The 25,636-nt window shown below is 45.1% G+C and overlaps 1 protein-coding gene across 2 annotated transcripts in view; it reads right to left on the bottom strand.

Moving 5' to 3' along the window:
- Window positions 1-25,636, bottom strand: part of LOC112103154 (sister chromatid cohesion protein PDS5 homolog B) — a 222,883-nt gene that overhangs the window by 85,760 nt on the left and 111,487 nt on the right. For both annotated transcript variants that reach the window (XM_026653450.1, XM_026653451.1), the window contains exons 14-16: window positions 14,624-14,672; window positions 12,927-13,066; window positions 12,733-12,848 (exon numbers count right to left, since the gene is read on the bottom strand). In XM_026653450.1, the coding sequence (XP_026509235.1) occupies window positions 12,733-12,848; window positions 12,927-13,066; window positions 14,624-14,672 (305 nt within the window). The remainder of the gene's footprint in view (window positions 1-12,732; window positions 12,849-12,926; window positions 13,067-14,623; window positions 14,673-25,636) is intronic.

The raw sequence follows: 25,636 nt of genomic DNA, 5'->3' as shown, positions 1-25,636 counted from the left end.
AGATCGTGTTCTCTAACTTTTAATAATTTTTGTTGCTTTTCTCTGGACTTTCTCCAATTTGTCCACGTCTTTCCTGAAATGTGGCACCCAGAACTGGACACAATACTCCAGTTGAGGCCTAATCAGCACGGAGTAGAGCAGAAGAATTACTTCTCATTCCTTGCTTACAACAGTCCTGCTAATACATCCCAGAATGATGTTTTCTTTTTTTGCAACAGCGTTACAACTGTTGACTCATATTTAGCTGGTGATCCACTATGACCCCCAGATCCCTTTCCACTGTGCTCCTTTCTAGGCAGTCATTTCCCATTTTGTATGTGTGCAACTGATTGTTCCTTCTTAAGTGGAGTATTCTGCATTGGTCCCCATTGAATTTCATCCTATTTAATTCAGACCATTTCTCCAGTTTGTCCGGATCATTTTGAATTTTAATCCTATCCTCCAAAGGACTTGCAACCCCTCCCAGCTTGGTATCATCCACAAACTTTATAAGTGTACTCTCTATGCCATTACCTAAATCACTGATGAAGATATCAAACCGAACCGGACCAAGAACTGATCCCTGCGGGGCCCCACTCATTATGCCCTTTCAACACTTATGCCCTTTCAACATGTATGTGAACCACTGATGACTAGCCTCTGGGAACGGTTTTCCAACCAGTTATGCACCCACCTTACAGTAGCTCCATCTAGGTTGCATTTCCCTAGTTTGTTTATAAGAAGGTCATGCGAGACAGTATCAAAAGCTTTACTAAAGTCAAGATATACCAAGTCTACCGCTTCCCCAGATCCACGAGGCTTGCTACGCTGTGAAAGAAAGCTGTTAGGTTGGTTTGACATGATTTGTTCTTGAAAAATCCACGCTGACTGTTTGAAAACTGATTGCTTAATTATTTGCTCCATTATCTTTCCGGGTACAGAAGTTAAGCTGACTGGTTTGTAATTCCCTGGGTTGTCCTTATTTCCCTTTGCATAGATTGGCATTATATTTACCCTTTTCCAGTCTTCTGGAATCTCACCCGTCTTCCATGACTTTTCAAATATAATAATTAATAGCTCATATCTTTTCAGTCAGCTCCTTGAATATTCTAGGATGTATTTCATCAGGTCCCAGTGACTTGAAGACATCTAACTTGTCTAAGTAATTTTTAACTTGTTCTTCCCCTATTTTTGCCTCTGATCCTACCTCATTTTCACTGGCATTCACTATGTTAGATTTCCAATCACCACCAACCTTCTTGGTCAAAAACGAAACATGAAAGTCATTAAGCACCTCTACCATTTCCACATTTTCTGTTAGTTTTCCCCCCCTCCATTGAGTAATGGGCCTAATCTGTCCTTGGTCTTCCTCTTGCTTCTAATGTATTTGTAGATTGTATTTGTATTTGTGGATTCTTGTTACCCTTTATGTCTCTAGCTAGTTTGATCTCATTTTGTGCCTTGGCCTTTCTAATTTTGTCCCTACATACTTGTGTTGTTTATATTCATCCTTTGTCATTTGACCTGTGCCCTGCTGTGTTATTTTCCCAACAGATGTTGGAGTAGTTTAAGTCCCCTATCATGACCAAGTCCTGTGCTTTGGATGACTTTGTTAGTGGTTTAAAAAAAGCCTCCTCCACCTCTTTGTCCTGGTTAGGTAGCCTGTAGTAGATTCCTATCATGAGATCACCCTTGCTTTTTACCCGTTTTATCTTTACCCAGATACTTTAAAACAAATCTGTCTTCTATTTCCATCTCAACCTCAGTCCAACTATATACATTTTTAATATAGAAGGCAAAACCTCCCTTTTTCCCCTGCTTGTCCTTCCTGAGCAAGCTGTACCCTTTATACCAATATTCCAGTCATGCATATTATCCCACCAAGACAATATGTGATGCCAACTATATCGTAGTTGTGTTTATTTTCTAGCATTTTGAGTTCTTCCTGCTTATTCCCCATACTTATCACATTAGTATACAGACATCTAAGATACTGATTTGATTTCCCTTCCCCCCACCCCCAGTTCTGTCTTGTCTCTCCCTTATCCCTGCTGTAACAGACCATGCTTCCCCCAAATTCCGACCCTTATCTCAAGTCTCCATATATTTTACTTATCTATGGGCTTTGGTCACCTGACCCCTTCGAACCTAGTTTAAAACCCTCCTCAGGAGGTTAGCCAGTCTATATCCAAATATTCTCTTCCCCTTCCTCGATAGGTGGACCCCATCTCTGCTTAGCAGTCCTTCCTGGAACAGGATTCCGTTGACAAGGAAGCCGAAGCCCTCCTGGCGACACCATCCTTGCAGCCAGGCATTCACCTCTAGGATGCATCTGTCTCCACCTGAGCCCCAACCCTTGACTGGAAGGATCAAAGAGACTACCACCTGCGCTCCCAACTCCTTCACCCTTACTCCCAGAGCCCTGTAGTCACCGCTGATCTGCTGAGGATCATACCTTGCAGTATCATTAGTGCCTACACGGATGAGTAGCATGGGGTAGTAGTCAGAGGGCCCGATGATCCTCGACAATCCCTCCATAAATGTCTCGGATATGGGTCCCTGGCAGGCAGCATACCTCCCATGATGCAATATCAGGACTCCAGGTGGGTGCCTCCATCCCCCTCAGAAGAGAGTCACCAACCACCACTACCCGATGTTTCCTCCTGGGAGTGGTAGCTGCGATCCTCCCAGCCTTGGGGGTACGTGGCTTCTCCTGCTGCACCTTTGGGGGCGATTCCTCATCACTCATTGCCAGGGCAGCATAATGGTTTTCCATCACCATGGTGGGTGGGTTGAGAGTAGGGGTGGAGCACTGCCTGCTGCCAGAAGTATCCAGCAGCCAGTGTCCTCATTCTGACAAGAGCCATATCCTCCTGCCACGGTGGTGTGACAGCAGTTCTCTGTAGCTGGATAGCTTCCTCAGCCTTGGATGTCTCCATATGAATACTCTTGAGAAATTCCTCATGGGCATGGATGCTCCTCAGCCTAGCCACCTTCTCCTGTAGCTCTCCCACCTGCTTCCTGAGAGATTCCACCAGCAGGCACCTTTCACACTGGATGGTCCCCCAGTCTGGCTCTCTGTCAGTGGGAAATGCAGGCCACAGTCTCTGCAAGTCCACACCAGGATATGGGTAGAGGCATCCACGGTTAGGTTGTCCATGTGGATACAGGCACAGGTGGAGGAGACAGGAGCAGGGTTAGCACTTCCTAACCATAGCGATATTATGTCTCCCTCCCATAACTCCCTCTCAAACTTCCCAAACACCGTAACTTTTAACAAAGAAAACTGTTTAGTTTCCTCACCTCAGCTGTTTTTAACAGCCATGTTTCTGCTCCATATAACAGCTCTCATCACTACCATGTTGAATACCTATATTTTAGTTGTCACGCAGACATCCCACAACCCAAACAGAAGCCTTTGAAGACACTGAAAGAGGAGGTTACTTCCTGTAACTGGAGGTTCTTTGAGCTGTGTGGTCCCTATTTGGATTCCAGATGTGGGTGTGCATGCGCACCATGCACCAGAGCTGCAACTGTTTGTAGTAGTGCCCGTTGACCCACACATTCATCGTGAGTTGGCTGCGTGGTAAGTTGATGCTGCTCCAAGTCCCTCTTACCAGCAAGCAATAGAACCTGCAGTAGAGGGGATGGAGGGTGGATATTGGAATCCAAATAGGGACCAAACATCTTGAAGAACCTCCAATTATAGCAAGTAACCTCCTCTTTGTCTTCGAGTGATGGTCCCTATTTGGATTCCAGACGTGGGTGAGTAGCGAGCAGTGCTCAGAATGGAGGTGGGTGCGAGGACTTGCAAGAAGTCATAGGTTGTAAGACATTGCGGCTGACTGTCACATCTGCCACCACTGCTGGGATGATAGTGTAGTGAACGGTAAAGGTGTAGATGGAGGACCACATGGCTGCTTTACAAATGTCCTGACCAGCATCTCTGCGAGGAAGGCCGACATGGAGGCACTCACCCACTGCACGTGGGCCGTGACTCCCACTGATCTCAAGTCTCACAGATTCTGCACTTTTTCACAGCTCTTCCAGCATTAGCTGCAGTTGGTCAGTAGGCTCTCCAAATAAGGAAATATAATTTGCATACTCTAGATCCGCTAAAGATGAATTTTTAATTTCACACCTGCTACTTTGGCCTCAATCACCTTTGCCATCACATAGTCTATCAGAACATTAAGTAACAGTCAAAAAACACATCCAAGGTGTACTCCTGGTTCTACTGAAAAACAGTCTAATACGAACATTTAGCTGTGTGACCGTCAATGGATCACTATATAGTTTCTCCACTAGGGATACTAAGTCCTCAGACACTCCATACTGGCGTAGCAGTATCCACGGTGCTGACTGATGCAGCAAAAGCAGCTGCAAAGTCTACAAATGTGATGTCAATTTCCTGTTGTCACTCTAGTTGTTTTTCAATTACATTCTGCAGAACATATATAGCATGGATTGATGAATGACCTGTATGGAAACCACACTTGTCGTCCCTCATTTTTGGATTAAGACACTATTCCAGTAAGTTTAGTAGACACCTTCCTTGGGACTGACAGCAGTGTTATTCCCCTATAATTTGAGCAAGGATTATTTCTTTCCTTTTTTGAAAAAAAGGGATGACGCAGATCCTTTTCCAATCTTCTGAAATGTGGCTGGTTTCTCAAATTTAAGATAACTCTTTGAAACCAGTGAACTAAATCTGAGCCTCCACTCTTTAGCAAATCTGATGAAATACTGTCAAGAAAAGAAAGCATCTGGTCTTAACTGTCTGACTGCAAGTATCATGTTCTCTAATGTCACCTGACTGTTTTCTGGACTGTTCATTTTTTGATTAAGATGTAGTTTACACTTTGATGGGGATCTGTTCATTAATTCATTAAAAAAAATGTATGCCAATTCTTAAGTTGTGCATCAATACCCTGGCAGTATTCTCCATTTTTGTCCTTAACTGGCAGAAGCTACAAGAACAGATGTCCAATTAGGACCTCCAAAGTCTCAAATACACATTTCTGGTCATGTCCTTCAGAGACTTCCTCAATGCACTTCACCATACTAATTATGATAATTCTGACAGGCCCCTGACGGCTTGTTCAAGACATTTCTTTTTCCTCTATTGCCCATTTCCGCCTCTCATCACTGACATAAGAGAAAGTTACTCATCTTGTGCAGAAACGTAGGTTCTTCGAGATGTGTCCCCCTGTGAGTGCTCTAATTTAGGTGTCCATGCATCCCTGCGCTCATAATCAGAGATTTATGGTAGCAGTGCCCGATTGGGTCGCACATGCGTGGTCTTTGTCTTGTGCTGCTTCAGGCGGTTAACTGACTTTGTGCAACCATCTCCACCTGCACAAGGTGAGTAACTTTCTCCTCTTCTTTGAGTGATGTCCCCGTGGGTGCTCCACTTTGGTGACTTCAGAGCAGTGCCCTCCGGTGGAAGGAGAGAGTTGAAGTCATAGCAGATGAGAGTACAGTGGGACCGAACATGGTATCGGAAGATGCATGTTGTTGGAAAGCGTAATGCTGGGTAAATGTGTGGGGTGAGGCCCAGGTTGTGGCACTACAGATTTCCGTGATGGGAACATTGTTAAGAAACGCTATAGAGACTGATAGGGCTCTGGTACAACATGTGCAGATCCCCGTAGGGGGTTGTCAGTCATGCCAGAGAAAGTTTTATGTAGTCTGATATCCATTTGGATAGCCATTGTTTGGATATGGTGTTGCCTTTTCATCGTTTGGTGATTGAGATGAACAGTTTTGGAGATTTGCAAAAAGATTTTGTTCTATCAATGTAGAAGGCTATAGCCCTGCGGACATCCAAGGAGTGTAATCTGGACTGTCACCTATCCACATGTGGTTTGGGGAAAAGTGTTGGTAAGTGGATTGTTTGGTTGAGGTGAAAGGATGAGGCAACTTTAAGTAGAAACTTAGGATGTAGTCTGAGGGATACTTTATCTTTGAAAAATATAATGTAAGGTGGGACAGCCATGAGAGCTCCCAATTCTCCCACCCTCCTGGTGAATGTAATGGCCACTAGGAATGCAACCTTCATGGAAAGGTGTAGCAAGGAGCTTGTAGTCATAGGCTAAAATGGAGGGCGGTGAGGGTACGGAGGATTCAGTTGAGGTCCCATGGTGAGTTAGGATTTCGAACTTCCAGGTAGGAATTAGAGAGGCCCTTAAGAAAGCGAGTGTGTAAAAGTAGAGAATCCGTCTACTTTGTAATTGAATGCTGCGAGAACGGATAGATGTACTCATATTAAACTCATGGAAAGGCCCATCTGTTTTAGTTCTAGCAAGTAGTCTAGAATGAGAGGTAAGGGGGCTGACATAAGTGCGGCCTGTTTGCATTGGCACCATGAGTCAAATCGCCTCCACTTATGTATGTATGAGAGTCAGGTAGTTGTCCTCCATTTGTTTAACAAGATGTTTTGTACATCTGTGGAACATGTCATTTCAGATCCTGAAAGCCATGCAGTAACCACGCTTTGAGATGGGAGTCTTTGGGGATCCAGATGGATGACATGTCTTGTGATAGCAGCCAAGGAAGAAGTGGGTGTGTACGTGGTGGACAGACCTCCATGTGGAGAAGGTAAGGATACCATGTTTGTCGCGACCATGTGGGGGCTATTAAGATCACTCTGGATCTGTCTTGTCTGATCTTGTGAAGCACATGGACTAGAAGGGGGATGGGAGGGAAGGCACATAGGAGGTGAGCGTTTCACTTGATGAGGAAGGCATCACCCAGAGCATGTGGACCGAGTCCTGCCCTGGGGCAAAACTGGGGGCACTTGATATTTTGTGCAGTTGCAAAAAGATCTATTGTTGGAAACCACCAAGTCCAAAAAATGTTTAGGAGTACATGTATATTCAACTCCCACTTGCGGTCCTGATAAAAGTTCCTGCTCAGGGTATCCGCTGTGGTATTCTGGCAACCAGGTAGATATGATGCTGTAATATGGACATTGTGCTTGATGCACCATTGCCAAAGTCGCACGGCTTCCACACAGAGGGAGTGTGATTGCGCTCCTCCTTGTCTGCTTATGTGAAACATACAAGCCACATTCTCTGCGAGGATCTGCACCGTCTGGTCTTTGATTATTGGTAAGAAGTGGGAGCAAGCGTTCCAAACCGCTCGCAGTTCTAGCAGGTTTATATGAAGATAGGACTCCTTTGTGGACCACTGGCCCTGTATAGAGTGTGGTTTCAGGTGTGCTCCCCAACCTAGAAGGGATGCATCTGTGGTGATGGTGAGCGACTGTGTAAGAGCACCCCCTCTGACGATGAGGTCTGGATTGGTCCACCACAAAAGGGAGTCTTATTGCATCCGGCATAGTGAGGCTTTATACTATGCCTGTGTGGGACATAATTTGTCTGGAGCCACACTTGTAGACACTGCATATGTAGTCTGGCGTGTCTGACGATGAAGGTCGTGGCGGCCATGTGGCCTAGAATTTGTAGGCAAGTTCTTGCAGACACTTGTGAGCTGTTTTGCGCTGTGGAGATCAAGTTGGTTAAAGTCAGAAATTGTTTTGTTGGTAGGGAGCCAGTTGCCTTGAGAGAGTTGAGTCTGTCCCAATAAATTCCAGGTGTAGAACTGGTGTCAGAGTAGATTTTTGTATGTTTACCTGAAGGCCTAACCTCGTAATTAGAGTTATTGTGCGTTCGGTGGACTCTCTCACTGCCTGCAGTGTTGGTGCTTTCAGCAGATAATCGTCCAAGTAGGGAAATAACATGATTTCCTCCCTGTGTAGGTAGGCTACTACGTCTAGTACCTTTGAGAGTACCCGAGGGGCAGTGGAAAGGCCAAAGGGTAGAACTTTGAATAGGAAGTTATCTTGTCCTATTGCAAATCGTAGACATTTTCAATGTAAGGAATGGATGGATATATGAAAACGTGTCCTGAAGGTGCCTAGTGTGACCATTTTGAATCATCGTGTTTTCACAAATTTGTTGAGTCACCATAGATTGATGATAGGTCTCCAGCCTCCTGTTTTTTTCTGTGAGAGAAAATAATGGGAATAGAACCCCTTCCCTCTATACTCGGATGGTATGGGTTCTACTGCTCCTAGAGATATGAGGTGGGTTACCTCTTCTGGCAGTAAATGCTCGTGAGAGGGGTCCCTGAAGAGGGGCAGGGAAAGGGGGGTGGGTAGGGGGTTTGGAGGTAAGGGGGATGGAGTAACCAGTTTTGATAATTTCTAATACTTATCTATCTGTTGTAATACTCTACCAGATCGGGTAAAATGGAATCAGGTGATTTCCTAAAGTCTTGCAAGTGGTAGATGGTTCTAGCATTGAAAGAGATGGGGTTCTCAGGCCTTCGACCAGGGCTTCAAATTTGTTGTCTGGAAGTTGATGGCTGAGATGTAGTATTCAAGGGAGCAGATTGTCTTCTCCTCGAGGTTTTCTGTTTCTGCCCCGATGGCCATAGTATCTATGGTGTTGTGCATACAGAGGGGGGCAGGATGTTTCAGGGGCTTGATAACTTCCCTGTCTTCTTTTGATCTTACATGTGTAAATTTCCAGAGATTGCAATGTTGCTCTCGAGTCCTTGAGAGTGTGTAAGGACCCGTCTGTCTTGTCCGCAAAGAGTGTGGATCCCTCGAATGGTAAGTCTTCTACAGTTACTGTACTGGCTTTGGGAATCTCAATAGATGGAGTCAGGAAGCCCTCCACATAACCGCGGTCGCTATGGATCTCACTGCTGAATCTGCTGAGTCAAGAGCAGCCGTAATGATGTTCTGGTTATGAATTGACCGTCTGTGATGCTAGATTGTACTGTTCTTTTTTGTCATCTAGAATAAATTCAGTAAATTCAGAAAGACCTGCATAGTTAAAGTGGACATACTTTGCCAATAAGGCTTCACAGTTGGCTTTTCTTAAATTGTAAGGTTGCAGCTGAGTATGCTTTGCAGCCGAAAAGGTCAAGCTGTTTCCAGTCTTTGTCATAAAGGGTGTTGCTGGGGTATTGCTGTCTACCTTGTTCACTGACTGTGTCAATCACAAATGAGTTCAGCGTTGGACGCAAAAAGAGAAATTCAGTGCCCTATGCAGGCATGTAGAACTTTTTATCAGACCTCTTACAGATAAGTGGAATTGTTGCAGGGGTTTGCCAGAGCAATTTCACAGGGTCCATAATCACATCATTTATCGGAAGGGCAATTTTAGATGAGGTTGATGTGTGCAGTGTATCTACTAATTTATGTCAAGACACCTGGACTTCTTCCAGTGAAATGTCCAGAGAAGTGACAACTCTCTCTATTGAGGTCTTGGACTTGTTTTAAATCATCACCTGTGTTGGAAGGTGGGGGCATAATAGTGTCATCAGGTGAGGATTAAAAGAAGTGGACTTCAGGTGGGTTGTCCTGGTCAGAGAATTTGTCCTCCTCTTTAGCCCCCTGTTCTGAGGTGTCAGGCGGTCTCTGTGGTGTTAATAAAGATGACTGATATGTGCCAGCTCTGGGAAGACTGGCAGATACACAGTTGTTGTGGATATGCTGCCCATGGGTTCCAAAATGACCATTGTGGCAGGAAGGGCATAGTGGGCATCCAGGGGTGCCCATACCAGGATTGGTTCAGAGGGTTTGCTGGGTAGCACTTGAATGGAGGAGCATGCATGATGGAAGCAGCCACAGGGGAGGAATGTTGTAGAGTGCCCAACATCCTCGTCTCCATCTTCATCCTCACTCAAGAATTGTGGAGCAGAAAGAGGTGGAGAGCTCGATTGTTTGGCGGCTTTTGTTTTCTTGGTACTGACGGTGCCGGAAGGTATCGCTATTTCAGCAGCTGACGTGAGGACTGAGGTACTCTGGGTGCAGAGGATGGGAGACTCTGGTACAGAAGAGACAAAGTCTTTTTAGCGCAGGAATTGCTGCGAAGCACATGGCATCATTACAGTCAGTGTGGTAGGAATCAGTACCATATGCTGAAACCTGCCTGTCGGTACCAGTGAGTGACTGTGCATGATGTCCACAGTAGGTGGCATCATTAGCAAAAGGGGTGCCAAGGTGCTCGGTACTGAGTGTTTAGTCGTGTCCGGCGATACCACGGCATGGGGTTTCATTTTCCCCTTGGTGCCTGTGTCTGAGCTCGATTGTTTGGCAGCTTTTGTTTTCTTGGTACTGACGGTGCCGGAAGGTCCCACTGTTTCAGTGGCTGACGTGGCGGGTGTGGTCGGTACTGGGAGTGTTTGCCCATTAGCGGAGTGCCTTTTCTTGGCCAACTCCAAGGTCGGGGATGTGGTACCCTGTTTTTTTGCCGCCTTCTTGGCAGGCTGATTGGGAGCCCAGGCCATGGAAGAAAGGGTCCTTGTCAGAGGCTGCGTTTGGCAATTTCTGGCCAGGTGGGGTGCATACCTCAGGCTCAGACACTGGGCAGAGAGACTTCTCCATGAAGAGAAGTTTAAGTTGGAGATCTCGTCTTTCTAGTGCTTTCAGATTGTGACAGTGTGAGCACTTCTGCGGTATATGTGTCTTGCCGAGACATCAGACATACTGAGAGTGGCCGTCAGAGAGAGAGAGAAAGAGAGAGAGAGCCTGCAGCATTTGAACTCTGGAGAGCCAGGCATGCCCCTCAGGGAGCGTGCTCTCACCGTAAGGGGGCAGGGTATGAATATTGTGCTGTAGTGGTGGAAAAAAACCCGGAAACCTACAGCCCTCCCTTTGAGGAGAAAATAAAATTTTCTTTTTGAACAACCAAAAGTACTAACACTAACTATTCTAATTGAAAACTATGCCAGGTATTCTCACCAGGCTTTTACTGAAAGCCCCTGAAAATCGATCAGAAGTTTCAGGAAACAAAGCACAGCAAAACAATGTATTTTTCCCTATGAAAAAACTCTAGCCTGCATGTTTTGGAACAGGCAATCTGAAGTTTGGCAAGAGAGTCACTCTGGAGTCAGTGAACTTCTTTTATGCTGACTCTGAAAATTTGAAGAAACCCGGCCAAGTCATAAGCCTCTGAGAACTGCCACTTCCACATGCTCAGAGGATTGCAGCTAAATTCTCTGAACATTCTGCCGGCACCAAGCATGCATCACACCAGGGTTGCAGAGACTGCTGGGCTGGCCTACACTAAAGCTGTAAGTTGACCTAAGAGATACTACTTCAGTTACAAAAGTTACGTAACTGAAGTCAATGTAACTTAGGTTGACTTACAGCGGTGTCTACACTGCACTATGTTGACAGGAGACGCTCTCCTGCCAACTTACCTTCTGCCTCTCGGGGACGTGGAGTACAGACGTTGATGGGAGAGCGCTCTGCCATCGACTTAGCTTGTCTTCACCAGACCCGCTAAATTGACACTGCTGCATCGATCACAGCAGTGCTGATTTAGCCATAAGTATAGACAAGCCCTGAGAAGGGCTTTTCCTGCAATTGGTGCTTGGTAAGTAAAACTGACAGCAGGGCTCTCGATACCCTGTGCTAGCCCCCAGACAGCATGAAGGAGGAAGAGAAAACAGTCTGACTCAAATGAAGAGGGGTGAGAAGCAGAGGGGAGCAGAGAGAGGCTATGATGGAGAATGCACACTCCCCTGCAGAACCCATATTAGAATCCAACACTTCCAAATCCAGGCTGTCTTGCAAATAGCTGTGCTTTCCGCTAACAAAGCCTACTACTGCTACCAGTTATTTCATTAGGACAAGTAGTAAAGGTCTGTGATGTGAATCTAAAGGCCTGCTAATGACCCACATAGAGGTTAATAGGTTACCAATTCTAGAATTTCTGTTTTTTCAGTTTGCTTTCTAAAAGAAGTTAGGAAATTGCATACAAAAAACAACTACTTCAAAAGACTGTTAAGGTTGAAAAGTCAAACACTCAAAAGCTAAGAATTGGGAGAATTTAGATAATCTGTATAATCTTAGTTCTGTATTTCTTTGTGCCTAGATATTATGATAGATTTCAATTACATGATCATATACCGATCTTTCCACGGGACCGACCCCTGCCTTATCCAGTGCACAAGATACATGGTGATCAGGGAATGAATAAGGGTTATGTAGTGAGTAAGGCTGCAGGACTCCTACTTCCTTTGTTGCAGAAGTTGGAAAGTATGTACGGAATGAAGCAGGTGACTGTGGGAAAAGGAAAGCTGGTCTTGTGGCAAAGCTGTACACTTCTGCGCTCTTATCACATATGCACTTTTTTCCTTCCACTACTTAGAAATATTTAATAGTATAGAGTTCAACTGATATGTCTACAGTGATAAATATTACTGTTTGTAATGAACTACATGAATATTATTAGTTAATTAAATTGTGAATGTTTTCTATTGCTTTTATGTTTGTTCATACTTACAATATGACCAGTTTTTTTGGAATGGATATACAATTAACTGGTTCTAATAATTAAAAAGGGAACAAGAAATCCAATCCAACTTTTCCATGTAGGTTAATTCATGTAGGTTTTCATGTAGATTAATTCTAAAATAATCTTTTCATGACCTGACCAGAGACTGAGATAAGACCATGTGGGGAACAAAGATTTTGGTGTAGATTTTTAAATGGAATAATCTCAGTGGTTCAGCTATTTTCTATGTTGAATGAAATGGAAAAAATAAACAAATAGTACAAATGCTGAAAAATTAAATTTAAAAAACTGTTTTAATCTATGATGTTACTAATAACAGATACAATAATACAACACCTAAAAATATTTTAATCTGATTGTGTCTTTTTGACAAGCCACTATTTACATCTCAAAGCTTCCATTAGTTTATCTGCAACCCAATCAAAATACATACCTGATTGATTCTGTATCAATGTGCACAGGAGCTATCCTCTCTAGAAGAAACTTAATCATTTCCAGGAAAGGGTTTGTAGGTTGTTTGGGATTGCCCAACTTCTTTGTAATTTCTCGCTGCAATATATATTTGAAATTGGTTAAAACCCAATTCAGTATCAAAATATCATAAAATATTCTGAAAGCTATTCTTACCACACATCCTTCAGCCTGCTTGCAAGAACATGATGGGCTAACAAGCATTTCTAACTGGTTTCTTATTTTCTCATCATCTTCCAGAACTTGAGTGAACTTCTTCATGAAATCCTGAGCCTTACCAGGATCTGGCAAGTTTCCTTTAAATATTAAAAATCTTCAAATTAGTATCAACTTGGCAAATTTTAATTTTTAAGCAAATGTTTACTTGCTTAATAAAAGCACTGAAGAGAAAAAACAGAATGAAGCCTCATATTTCATACTGTTGCAGATTTTAACTAAAATGTCCATTTCTAAATCTCTTCCCCCTGTGCTCCCAGTCTCTCTCTTTGCTTACTTCACAGAACACAGGCTAGACAGCTCCCTCTCCTTGCTGCCGCCCGAGGCTTCCTTATTCTGCTGGTAATACAAAGAGCTGGGCAGAAATGGTGATGGGCCAGCATTTGACTTATAGAAACTTTATTACCAGGGAGATGTAGATCAGAAACACAGCAAGGCTGGTACTTACTAAAAATACAAAATATATTTACACTAACGGATCTTATCCAATTTACATATCACTTACATAAAAACATGCCACTGCCATTTTAACAAAATTACTTTTCCACTAGTCCTATACTTTATGATACTTTCTATAATGTAGAAAAAAAGTTTGAGAAGCCCTTCCCTTAAACGGTAAATAAAAGATTACTGAATTTAAAAAAAAAAACAAAAAAACCAGTCTTTTAGCAATGGCAGCATTTAATGCTAATCAGCATACTTTTTCTGCTGATACATTAAGAAATGGGGTGACGACGACAACAAGGGTAGAAGACCACTACATGCCGGTTAAAGCTAACGAAAAGCAATCTCTCTTAGACAATGTCATACCAAAATATTTATTTTGAAAATTATGTAGCCTAGAACTGAAGGAAACAAGAAGTTACAAGCTGACCATCCCTCCTACTATGGAGGGAAAAAAAGATTCAGGAGAAGGCTATAGGAAAACAACAGGAACTTCTATCATGCGCTAAACTCTTCCACAAATGTCATACTTTATGTGAAGTCTTTGTTATTTGAACCAGATTGGATAAAATAATTCATGATCTTTTAGATAAATTAAAAAAATAATTTTAAACTAAGATTTTTATTTTTTATGTTCTCCAGTTCTTTACTTTCTTCTGTTTCTTTAACTAGTTTCTTGTTGGAAGAATTTCAGATTTTACATAAAGGTTCTCTCTCGTATGAAGTCTCACATTTAAAATGATCATCTACACCAAAAGACAAGTCCCTTGGGGTCATGAACATCTGTCACTGTGGGAACACACATTCAATACAAATCTTAAGCAAACAGCCTATGTTAAATCTGCAGCCAACATCAACTTCCAATATATTTTGTGTGCTACTGTAAATGCTAAAGGACAAGTTGTTTGGGTCATCCATATTCATCTATTTTACTGTAATCTCTAGAAATGCTGTCAAAGTGTGAGAAAGAATATCAGTACCATGAAACTAGTTCTGTGATTTGAGACTGTGGACTATTTTATAAGTAACAGTATTTTTACAGTTGCCTTGATGATCCCCCTCATTGAAAAAACAAAGTAAAATGCAAAGTTTGCTGCAATAGTTTACAGGCTAATGTACCAAACATTTGAAAACCAGGAAACATCATATTTCAATTCTAATTTTTAACAGCATAAATATTTAACCAGACTTACTTGTAATGACCATCACTTTTGAGAATATAGCTTTACTGCTGGCATCTGTCTGAAAAAAATCACAAAATAAGAAAAATCTGTTTAAAGTGAAGACTTGACATTATATGCTAGCAAATGCATATAGTGTGAGCACAATTCTGTAAAGCTATATAATCAGAACCAGACTTATTACTAATGCCAGTATATTAAATGCAAAAAATGGTAATATCCATATTAGATGTTTAATCACAAAGTCAAAGTTTAAAGTTTTCATGTAACGGTACTATACCCTCATGGCGTATTATGGATATATTTAGACAATCATTTAATAGTTTAACTATTAAAAATATTTTATGCACAATGAAGATGAGCTGTTTCTATGAGAAACATTGCATTTAATGACCTTTTGTATTTAAATCTAATCTTAACACTCCATTCACAGTTTTTTGCATTTTATTATCTTAGGGATTTTGTTTGTTTTTAACTACTTCTAAAAGTTAATTTATAAATAACCCCAGCTGAAGTTTGTTTTTCACTACAATGAATGAAGCAAGTTCATACCATGGCTGTCGCTGCTGTTCAACTGAAGGGGGTTTTTTTGGTTTTGGGGGGGTTTTGTGTTTGTTTTTGAGAAACGGAGGAACAAGAGCGACTAACAGTACAGCAACACAACTGTAAAAGCAACCATCAACACCTGCAATAGCAAGGAGTAGAAATGCATTTCTGGAGGACTATGCTATTTGTATTTTACTGAGACATTTACAATCTCCTTCATACCAAATGTCTCAATACAGGACAGTTACCTGTTCTGTAACTGGCGTTCTTCGAGATGTGTTACTCATGTGTATTACACAGTAGATGTGCGTGCTCGCCACGTGCACCGGTGCCGGAAGTTTTTCCCTCACCAGTTCCCGTAGGGGAAGCGCTACTGCGACCCCTGGAGTTGCGCCACTATAGCGCGCTATAAGGGGAGCCGCGTGCTCCCCCCACCCTCAGTTCCTTCTTGCCGGACGAATTCCGACAGAGGAGAAGGAGGGCGGGATGTGGAATAGACATGAGCAACACATCTCGAAGAACCCCAGTTACGGAACAGGTAACTGTCCTTTCTTCTTCGAGTGCTTACTCATGTGTATTCCACAGTAGGTGATTACAAGCTATGTCTGATGGATTCCCTGGCTGAAGCACAGCCTTACCGAAAACAGCGTCATCCCTGGCGTGGGAGACGATCGCATAGTGTGATGTGAACATGTGTACTGAGGACGAGGTAGCGGCTCTACAGATGTCCTGGATAGGGGCATGGGCCACAAAGGCAGCCGACAAGGCCTGAGCCCTTGTCGAGTGAGCCCTTACGATAGGTGGTGCGGGAACCCCTGCTAGGTTGTAGCATGTGTGGATGCATGATGTAATCCACCGGGAAAGCCTCTGGGTGGAGATCGGTTGGCCCCTCATGCGCTCGGCCAAAGCACCAAAGAGTTGGGAAGACCTGCAGAACGGCTTAGTCCGATCCAGATAAAAGGCCAGAGCTCTGCACACATCGAGCGTATGGAGGCGGCGTTCCTTGTTAGAGGCATGCAGCGTAGGGCAGAGGACAGGTAGGAAGATGTCCTGGCCCATGTGAAAAGCAGAGACCACCTTAGGGAGGAATGCAGGGTGTGGTCGGAGCTGAACCTTGTCCTTGTGAAAGACTGTGTAAGGGGGGGGGGTCACAGGTCAGGGCTCTGAGCTCCAAGACCAGCCGGGCTGACGTGATGGCCACGAGGAAGGCTGTGCCCCCTAAAAATATATGGATATGGAAGTATGCGTCCTGAAGGTCCAGGGCCACATACCAGTCGCCAGGGTCCAGAGAGGGTATGATACATGCCAGAGAGACCATGTGGAACCAGCATTTTGCCATGAACCGATTGAGGCCTCGCAGATCCAGGATGGGTCTGAGCCCCCCTTTCGTCTTGGGGATCAGGAAATAACCGGAGTAAAACCCTTTTCCCCGGAATTCCTACAGAACCTTCTCCACGGCTCCCAAGCTGAGGAGCTGGCCCACTTCCTGTTGTAGCATGGGTAAATGCGACGGGTCCCCCCTGCCGTCCGGGGAAGGAGGAGGGAAGGCGGGGGCGTGACAAATTGTAGCGTATAACCCCGGGAAATGGTTTTGAGGACCCATTGGTCTGATGTTATCCGGGACCATTCCGTAAGGAATGCAGACAAGCGGTTGCTGAAAGCAAACTTTATTGGTAGGAGGGTCCTCTCGGGGGTCCCCTAGGTACCCTCCTGCAACCAGTCAAAACGGCCTCTTGCCCTGCTGCTTGCCCCTGGAGGGCCCAGGCTGCAGGGCAGAGCGAGACTACCTCTGAGGTCGCCTCTGAGTTTTGGACCTGTTGTAGGTGGGCTCATATCTCGGCTGGGGCGCAGGGACGGAGGTTTGCGCCTTAGGCTTCTCCTTGGGCGGAACGTAGAGCCCGAGGGTCTGAAGGGTGGTACGTGAGTCCTTCATGCCATGAAGCCTCACATCTGTTTGTTCCGCGAACGGGTCCTTTCCGTCAAAGGGAAGATCCTGCATCACAGACTGTGCCTCCGCGGAAAGCCCGGACAGCAGTAGCCACGGCGCCCTGTGCATGGACACTCTGCATCCGACGTCGCCTGCAGAGTGGCCGTTGCGGCAGCAGCGCCCTCTTCCACTAGTGCCTTAAAATCCTCTCTTTCATGCTCCGGAAGGGAAGGCTCGAATTTTGGCAGCGACCCCCACAAGTTAAACTCCTATCGACTGAGGAGGGCCTAGTGGTTGGCCACCCAGAGCTGGAAGCCGGCGGACGAATAAAGCTTCCTGCCAAACGAGTCCAGTCTTTTAGAGAGTCTTTATTTTTGGGTGCGGGTCCTGGTTGACCTTGTCTTTCCCTGTGGTTCTCGGACTCTACCACTAGGGAGCTGGGGGCCGGGTGGGTATAGAGGTATTCGTGCCCCTTCGTGGGCATGAAGTATTTGCGCTCCGCCTTCCTCGATATAGGGGCAAGGGAGGCCAGTGTTTGCCAGAGGGCATTGGAGATGTTAGCCACCCGCTCATAGAGCGGGAGGGCCACTCTGCCCGGTGCCAAGGATGAGAGTGCATTGAACAGCGAGTCCAAAGGTCCCTCCATCTCTTCAGCTTGGGAGATAGAGACTGGATGCTACTCACTTTAGCAGCTCCTGATGAGCCCTGAAATCCTCCTGCAGTATGGAGGGGGGCGGGGCTGCGATCTTGTCATGCAGTGCAGGGGAGGGGGTCGGTACCGGTGGATGACCGAGGGCCTTGCTGGGTGTGCACAGGGCCCCAGGGGGTTCACTGGCACCACTGGCTCTGCCACGGGGGCCCTTGCCATTGGCTCTGGTGTAGCACCAGGTGGTCAGGTTGGCCCTGCTGGATCATAGCACGCTGCGTGTAGGTCGAGGTTGGGGATGCCAACGACTTATCGGCATCATGCGAAAAGTAAGCACGGCAGTACCGAGAATGACGCCTGCCACGGGACCAGGACTCCAACGTCGAGGAATGGTGCCACCTCGAGCTGTTACTCTTCAAGACCCTTCGACACCTGGATCCGCGACGACGTGGAGTTGGCGATCCCCACCGGGAGTCGTGGGCACGGTGCCTCGACACTCGAGAGCTGGAGCATGACCGGCGACGGTGTCTGTGCTGGGAGTGGCTCCAGTAGCTCCGCCGAGAGTGGGAGCGTCTACGGCGTCGGCGCCTGTCACACTGATACCCTGTACGTGGCGTGGAGCGGTGCCTGGAACTCCGCTCCGACGGCACCCAACCAGACAACCTGGAGGGTGACGAGAGTGGAGGATGGAGGCTGCATCCAGACAGGACACTGAGCGACAAGTGGGCCCGAGAGTGGTCCCCTGACTGGGATCTGTGTTGGGTTGGCATTGGCTGTCGAGAGCCCAGCGGCGGCTTGCCTCTAGAGCTGGGTCCGGGTGCTGGCGGTGCCCTGGGCACCTGCAGAGTCATATCATCTTTGGCCGCCTGCAGGGCCTCCAGTGTCGAAGGCATGCGGACTTGAGCCGGAGAGGTCTGAGTCGACCCAAACGGGCTGCTCCACTCGACCTGAGTCCGAGCTCTAGAGCCTTGGGGGGGGGGGGGGGGAGGAGGAGACAGACGGGACTGGGGCTGCCCGACACAGGTCTAGCCTCTCGACGCTTCTGAGAAGACGAAATCTTCCTCTGCTTTTTCGACGAGGAGCGGTGCCAGCAGATTGCTGTGCACTGAAGACCAAGTGCCCGGTGCCGATTCCGCTCGGCGCACTGGGGTTGGAGCCAGTGCCAACTCCATGAGAAGTCTAATGTCTCTTTTTTCGTCCTGGGTTTGAAGGACCTGCAGATTTTACAGCAGTAGCTGATGTGGGATTCGCCCAGGCAGTGGAGACAGTCGGTGTATGGGTCACTCCTGGGCACTGAACTCATGCAAAATGCGCACGATTTAAACCCTGGGGCCCGGGGCATGCCCCAGCCCGAACACTAACTAACTAAACTAGAACTTTTAACGAACTAACTGATACAGGCACTACTGACAACGAACGAGATCTGGGACGAGCTGCAGCAAAGCTGGAGTGAGCAGTTCCGATGCACCGTCACTGGCGGCAAGAAGAAACTGAGGGTGGGGGGAGCACGCGGCTCCCCTTATAGCGCGCTATATTGGCGCCACTCCAGGGGTCGCAGCAGCGCTCCCCCTACGGGTACTGCTGAGGGGAAAACTTCCGGCACCGGCGCACATGGCGAGCACGCACACCTACTGTGGAATACACATGAGCAAGCACTCAAAGAAGAACTACAAATGAGTATGTCATACCTAGCAGAAAAAATGTGCATGGGATGTCAGAAAAGGAGAATGCAGTTTTTCATTCACTAATGACTCAAATGTTGGAGAAGGACTTTAAACTCCACATGCAGGTATTTAACATTAAGAACTAGGCTCCCTTTGCTAGGAATGAGGGAGAGAAGGGAGAATGTTTCAGAAATTCAGAGCATATAAAACTACCAGGCAACTGCTATTAGTTATTCCAATAAGGACATTTTTCCTGATCTGTAATTCTGGTTTCTGGAACATTAAAAAAAATGCATCCATTGGCTTCTTCCTGTAGGTGTCACTCCTGCAGGCAGTTAAATCAATTACCAGACAACCTCTTCCTTATTAGCTGTACTCTATGAGGCTCTACAGTTTGGAATTTTCCATAGCATTCACACTCAACTTTTTAAAAAAATAGGAGAAAACTAACATGGAATAATATTCCCACCGATAAAATGGGAATAATAATGCTTAATCACCTTTGTAAAGTGTTTTGAGATCTATGAATGAAAATTTAAGTATTATTCTCAGAGATTTGAGAACTTAATTCTGGTGTCAAAAAAGAGGTTTGGGTTTGCTGCAGATTCTCAAATGAACTGTTGCAGAAACCTGGATTTACAAGTAGAGGAAATCTGTACATCAGCTCCTATCCATTCTCAAATCTGCATCAATACACCGAAGTAGCAGGTCTACTGACTCTTCAGTCATAATGGGAACACTTCTGTTGCAAGGTTCCAGCTCCCAGTATTCTTCTGGCAGAGACTGACCATCCTGAGGCCAAATTATGAAGCCTGTAATGCCTTGCAAAGGCATGCAAGGCACACTTTCAGTTTCAGCTTTAAAACAGCCATGGCTCTGACATTTTGAGCTCTGGTGGAACTGAGAAGAAAGTGTTTGATATCTGAAGTGATCAACACTAAGTTACAATTAAGCTGAACAATTCCCCCCCCACACACACACCCCCCAGACACACACACACACACACACCCCAGACACACACTTTGGGTAAGTCATTTTACTGGAGGCAAAATTAGCAGCCAAAGTGAACAACCAAAAAAAAACTGAGGACAATTTATGAAACTGAAAAGAAATCTCAGAAATAAGTCTTACCTTACAAGAAAAAATTCCCCAAAGAAACACTTAACTACAGGATGAGACAGAGGCCTCAGCCTTATCCTTAATAGGTTCTAGTAAAGAAATTATGTTTAAAAGGTACTAAGGGAAAGACCAAGCTCCAGATCTGCTTGTAGGAAGTCTAAAAAACATTTTTGGAGGGATAGGAGGATAACTGGAGGCAAAGGAGGAAAATCATGCCCAGGCAAGTTTCACTTTTTTGCATTCTTTTAGGGGAAATCTTTCCTAATACCAAACAAAGCCAGGCAACCAAGCTATATAGGCCTTGGGATGACAAGATATCTACCTAATAGGGCAATTTTGACCATTGTGTGTCTATGGCAATCTAACTCCAGAAGGGAGTGACTTTGAACCTTTAAGTTCCCAGCATGTGTGTCATAATTTGGTGACTGACTAGCCCCTGAGACAGAAGGTACAGGAATCCTAAATTCTGAGTGAATGTCAGATTTTTGGAGCAGGGCAGAAATATGAAAGTGAATAGTGGTGCATTAAAGTTAACTTTAACATATTGGAAACACAGGCAGTAGCGGGAAATTATATATCATCTGATAGAGCAGGCTTCCACAGAAAACATTCCTTTGTATAAATCTTCTGCATAATTTAGCTACTTTCCTACTCAAATCAGAACACAAACTGATCATGTGGTATCTCCCCCAAGACTGCCGATTTCCTGAAACAATGAGTTCCCATTCCATGAGTGGGAATAAAGACTCTCTCAACTTGGACACGGAGGACTCTTGCTAGATAGATTACTCAGGTGGACTGAAAATACAGTTCTGCTTAGTGTAATAGAGCATCGGTGTCCACAACGGGTTTATTTTTCATCCTCCTTTCCTATGTTTACAGTGAATATGCTATTACTGAAGTACTGTCTGTTTGAATAATCACTTGGTGATCAATCATCTCATTTTGAACATAAGTTTGCCACCCAGTAGAGATGCCATTTCTTTCCTCCTGGAAGTCTAATTTCTTTAGTCAATCAACTGTTCAGTGTGGCTGTCCAGCTTTTCATGCGGACATCAGAGGCAACTAACACCCCACAACTGATGGCAATCCTCCTACCCCTGAAAGGAGGCTCAGAATTCTACAGGAAGATGACCAGGTAATGAGAGAAGCTGGAACCACTGATCTCAGTAAGAAATTAAGTGAAGCAGCAGACTCCTGGAACAGGGCCTGGCTCATGGAACAAGCTTAAATATTGAAGTCAACAGACTCAGAGCCTCCAGGATTTCCAGATTTCAGCTGAGTTAAAAGATGAGACAGAGCACGCAAGATCTGACTGGTTTGACCTTGCAGCGCTGAACAGGGCTCCCATATGAGGCAATGTTTGGACTCAGGAAACTGCTATTCTCCTTTATCAGAAAATGCAGGCAGACAAAAGCGTTAATAACTTTGGACACACTGTCTCAGGTAACCAGCTTAAAAGGCCAGATTTGAAATTACTTGAATCACAAGACTCCCTCACAGATACCACCACTACCAAAACTTTGTTTTGCCTATAACAGGCTGAAGGAAATCAAGACACTTACCTTTCTAGAAAGCTTACTGTGACATTCTATCTATTTAATCAAGTTTTGAATTCACCCTAGAGAAGCTGTATACTAGGAAGAATTGGGAATTAAGCTATGGCTCTTCAGGATAGACTCATGTTCCTTTCAAGTCTAAATAATCTCTCTTGAATTAGAAGTGGTGACATCAAGGTCACTAGGAACTGATGATTCTTTAACAGCGCTATAGCAACTGCCTTATCAAGTCAACTTGCCATCTTTAGCTGAAGGGAAGCTATAAATCTTGCCAAAAACTGTGGAGAAAACACTCTGAATCCAGCTCATTTCAAGTCTCCAAGATCCACTTTCTCCAGATTCTTTCTTTTTTTGCCTTTTGGGTTTTTGTTTGTTTGTTTCTTAGAGAAATTACTTCTTTTCTCTAATTCCTTGGATTCTTCCAAATGTCTGAGTACAGGCCTTGTACAGACGAACAAATCATCAAATGGTACTTCGATGTAATGCCTTTTTGCAAGGCAAGATCCAGACACTTTTTATGTGCCTGTCCAAACGAGGAGAAGAAAGGAGAATCACCACACAGAGCTATAGAACCAGTAACCTGAAGGGCAGGTCAGCCTTTCATCCCCACGCCCTTGCAAGAGACAGAACATTCTGAAGTCATACTGACAGAAACAGATGGAGTCTGCTCATCTTCATGAACAGGAGCCTAGGGCAATGAAGAATAAAAGCTGATCTGCTAGAGGCAGGAGACCCTTCTCTGTCTAACTCCATAGTACCAAAGGTTGAACTGTCTGACCCGAGAGAGGAGAGGAACCCAAATCCAGGAGAATCACTTACTGGACCTATGAATCCTTAGATAATTGCCCTGTTCATACCCTCTGAAGCACCTGGCATTGGCCCCTTCAGAAGACAGGATACAGCTATGCTGTTAGGTGTCAAGCAAAACACTGATTTTACAGAATTTTACATTAAGTTGTAGAAATAATATTTATTATTCAATGTTTGTATGTAACACTTATCTACGAATAAATGTTTATTTTTTTCTATCATTGTCATATAAATTTTTAACAACTAACTAAATTGTCTGTCTTTGGAATAACCAAATGAATTTCCAACAACTTTCAGAAAGAAAACATAAAATGAACACTGTCAGGATAATTAATATACTTTTTTTTTTTACTGTTAAATAATTTAATGATGAAAAAAATAAGTTTTCAATGTTTGTGTACTTCCTTGTACTTTACTCATTTGGCCATCAGAAATAAATTGGTCAGTTTCAATTTCTAATTCTCCAGCCCGAATACATTCCTGCAAGATGTGGCTTTTAAATACTGGTATTTAAATCCAAACAAAATCTCTTTTTAACCCTATTTCATATTTTTTTAATTTTCCAAGTAGCTACAAAAAAACCTCCTCCTACCACAGACACACACACACTTTGCTATCTCATATATAATCTGTCAGAATTTTATTTGGGTTTCCAAAAGATTTCACATCTGCAGGCTTTCATCTGCAGGTTCCTCTGAGTAGCTCTTGCAATAGCTGAGCTACTCAGAGGTTGTGCCATGTTTGTCTTTCTTCCACAGGACAGAAGCGACTTTGTCTGTACAAAGTGCAAGCTGGTCTCCATATTGGAAGAGAAGGTTCGAGGTCTGGAGAAACGAGTATCGACTCTGCGTTGCATAAGGGAAAATGAAGATTTCCTGGACAGACGTCAGGAGATGCTTCTATGGCCACAATGCTCTGAAGATTCAGAGCAGACGCGGCAGGGACAGACGGATGAAGAAGAAGTTTGGCAGCATGTGACCTCCAGAAGGAGAAAGAGGAGCGTCCATGTACCAGCAATGGAGATACAGGTGAGCAATCGTTTCCATGTTCTCTCTACAGGTACTAATGCGGAGAGTGGAGTAGATGACCCATCTGAGGGAAGGGAGCAGAAGGAGACTCCACCGATTGGAAGGCAAAAGATGCATTGTCCTAGGAATGGGGGTTCCACAACCACCACTCCCAAGAGGAGGAGGAGGGTTGTGGTGGTCGGGGACTCCCTCCTCAGGGGGACTGAGTCATCTATCTGCCGGCCCGTCCGGGAAAACCGAGAGGTCTGCTGCTTGCCAGGAGCTAGGATACAAGATGTGACGGAGAGACTGCCGAGACTCATCAAGCCCTTGGATCACTACCCCTTCCTGCTTCTCCACGTGGGCACCAATGATACTGCCAAGAATGACCTTGAGCGGATCACTGCAGACTACGTGGCTCTGGGAAGAAGGATAAAGGAGTTTGAGGTGCAAGTGGTGTTCTTGTCCATCCTCCCTGTGCAAGGAAAAGGCCTGGGTAGAGACAGTCGAATCGTGGAAGTCAACGAATGGCTACGCAGGTGGTGTCGAAGAGAAGGCTTTGGATTCTTCGACCATGGGATGGTGTTCCAAGAAGGAGGAGTGCTGGGCAGGGACGGGCTCCACCTAACGAAGAGAGGGAAGAGCATCTTTGCCAGCAGGCTGGCTAACCTAGTGAGGAGGGCTTTAAACTAGGTTCACCGGGGGAAGGAGACCAAAGCCCTGAGGTAAGTGAGGAAATGGGATCCTGGAAGGAAGCACAAGCAGGAGAGCGCAAGAGGGGAGGACTCCTGTCTCATACTGAGAAAGAGGGACGATCGATGAGTTATCTTAAGTGCCTATACACAAATGCAAGAAGCCTGGGAAACAAGCAGGGAGAACTGGAAGTCCTGGCACAGTCAGGGAACTATGATGCGATTGGAATAACAGAGACTTGGTGGGATAACTCACATGACTGGAGTACTATCATGGATGGATATAAACTGTTCAGGAAGGACAGGCAGGGCAGAAAAGGTGGGGGAGTTGCATTGTATGTAAGAGAGGAGTATGACTGCTCAGAGCTCCGGTATGAAACTGCAGAAAAACCTGAGTGTCTCTGGATAAAGTTGAGAAGTGTGAGCAACAAGGGTGATGTCGTGGTTGGAGTCTGCTATAGACCACCAGACCAGGGGGATGAGGTGGACGAGGCTTTCTTCTGGCAACTAGAAGAAGTTGCTAGATCGCAGGCCCTGGTTCTCATGGGAGACTTTAATCACCCTGATATCTGCTGGGAGAGCAATACAGCGGTGCACAGACAATCCAGGAAGTGTAGGGGACAATTTCCTGGTGCAAGTGTTGGAGGAACCAACTAGGGGCAGAGCTTTTCTTGACCTGCTGCTCACAAACAGGGAAGAATTAGTAGGGGAAGCAAAAGTGGATGGGAACCTGGGAGGCAGTGACCATGAGATGGTCGAGTTCAGGATCCTGACACAAGGAAGAAAGGAGAGCAGCAGAATACGGACCTTGGACTTCAGAAAAGCAGACTGACTCCCTCAGGGAACAGATGGGCAAGATCCCCTGGGAGAATAACATGAAGGGCAAAGGGGTCCAGGAGAGCTGGCTGTATTTTAAAGAATCCTTATTGTGGTTCTAGGAACAAACCATCCCGATGTGTAGAAAGAATAGTAAATATGGCAGGCGACCAGCTTGGCTAAACAGTGAAATCCTTGCTGATCTTAAACGCAAAAAAGAAGCTTACAAGAAGTGGAAG

The sequence above is a fragment of the Terrapene carolina genome, unplaced genomic scaffold (assembly GCF_002925995.2).
Source record: "Terrapene carolina triunguis isolate 2854851 unplaced genomic scaffold, T_m_triunguis-2.0 Scaffold139, whole genome shotgun sequence".
Lineage (NCBI taxonomy): Eukaryota > Metazoa > Chordata > Testudines > Emydidae > Terrapene > Terrapene triunguis.
This window is presented reverse-complemented; position numbering and strand designations above follow the sequence as displayed.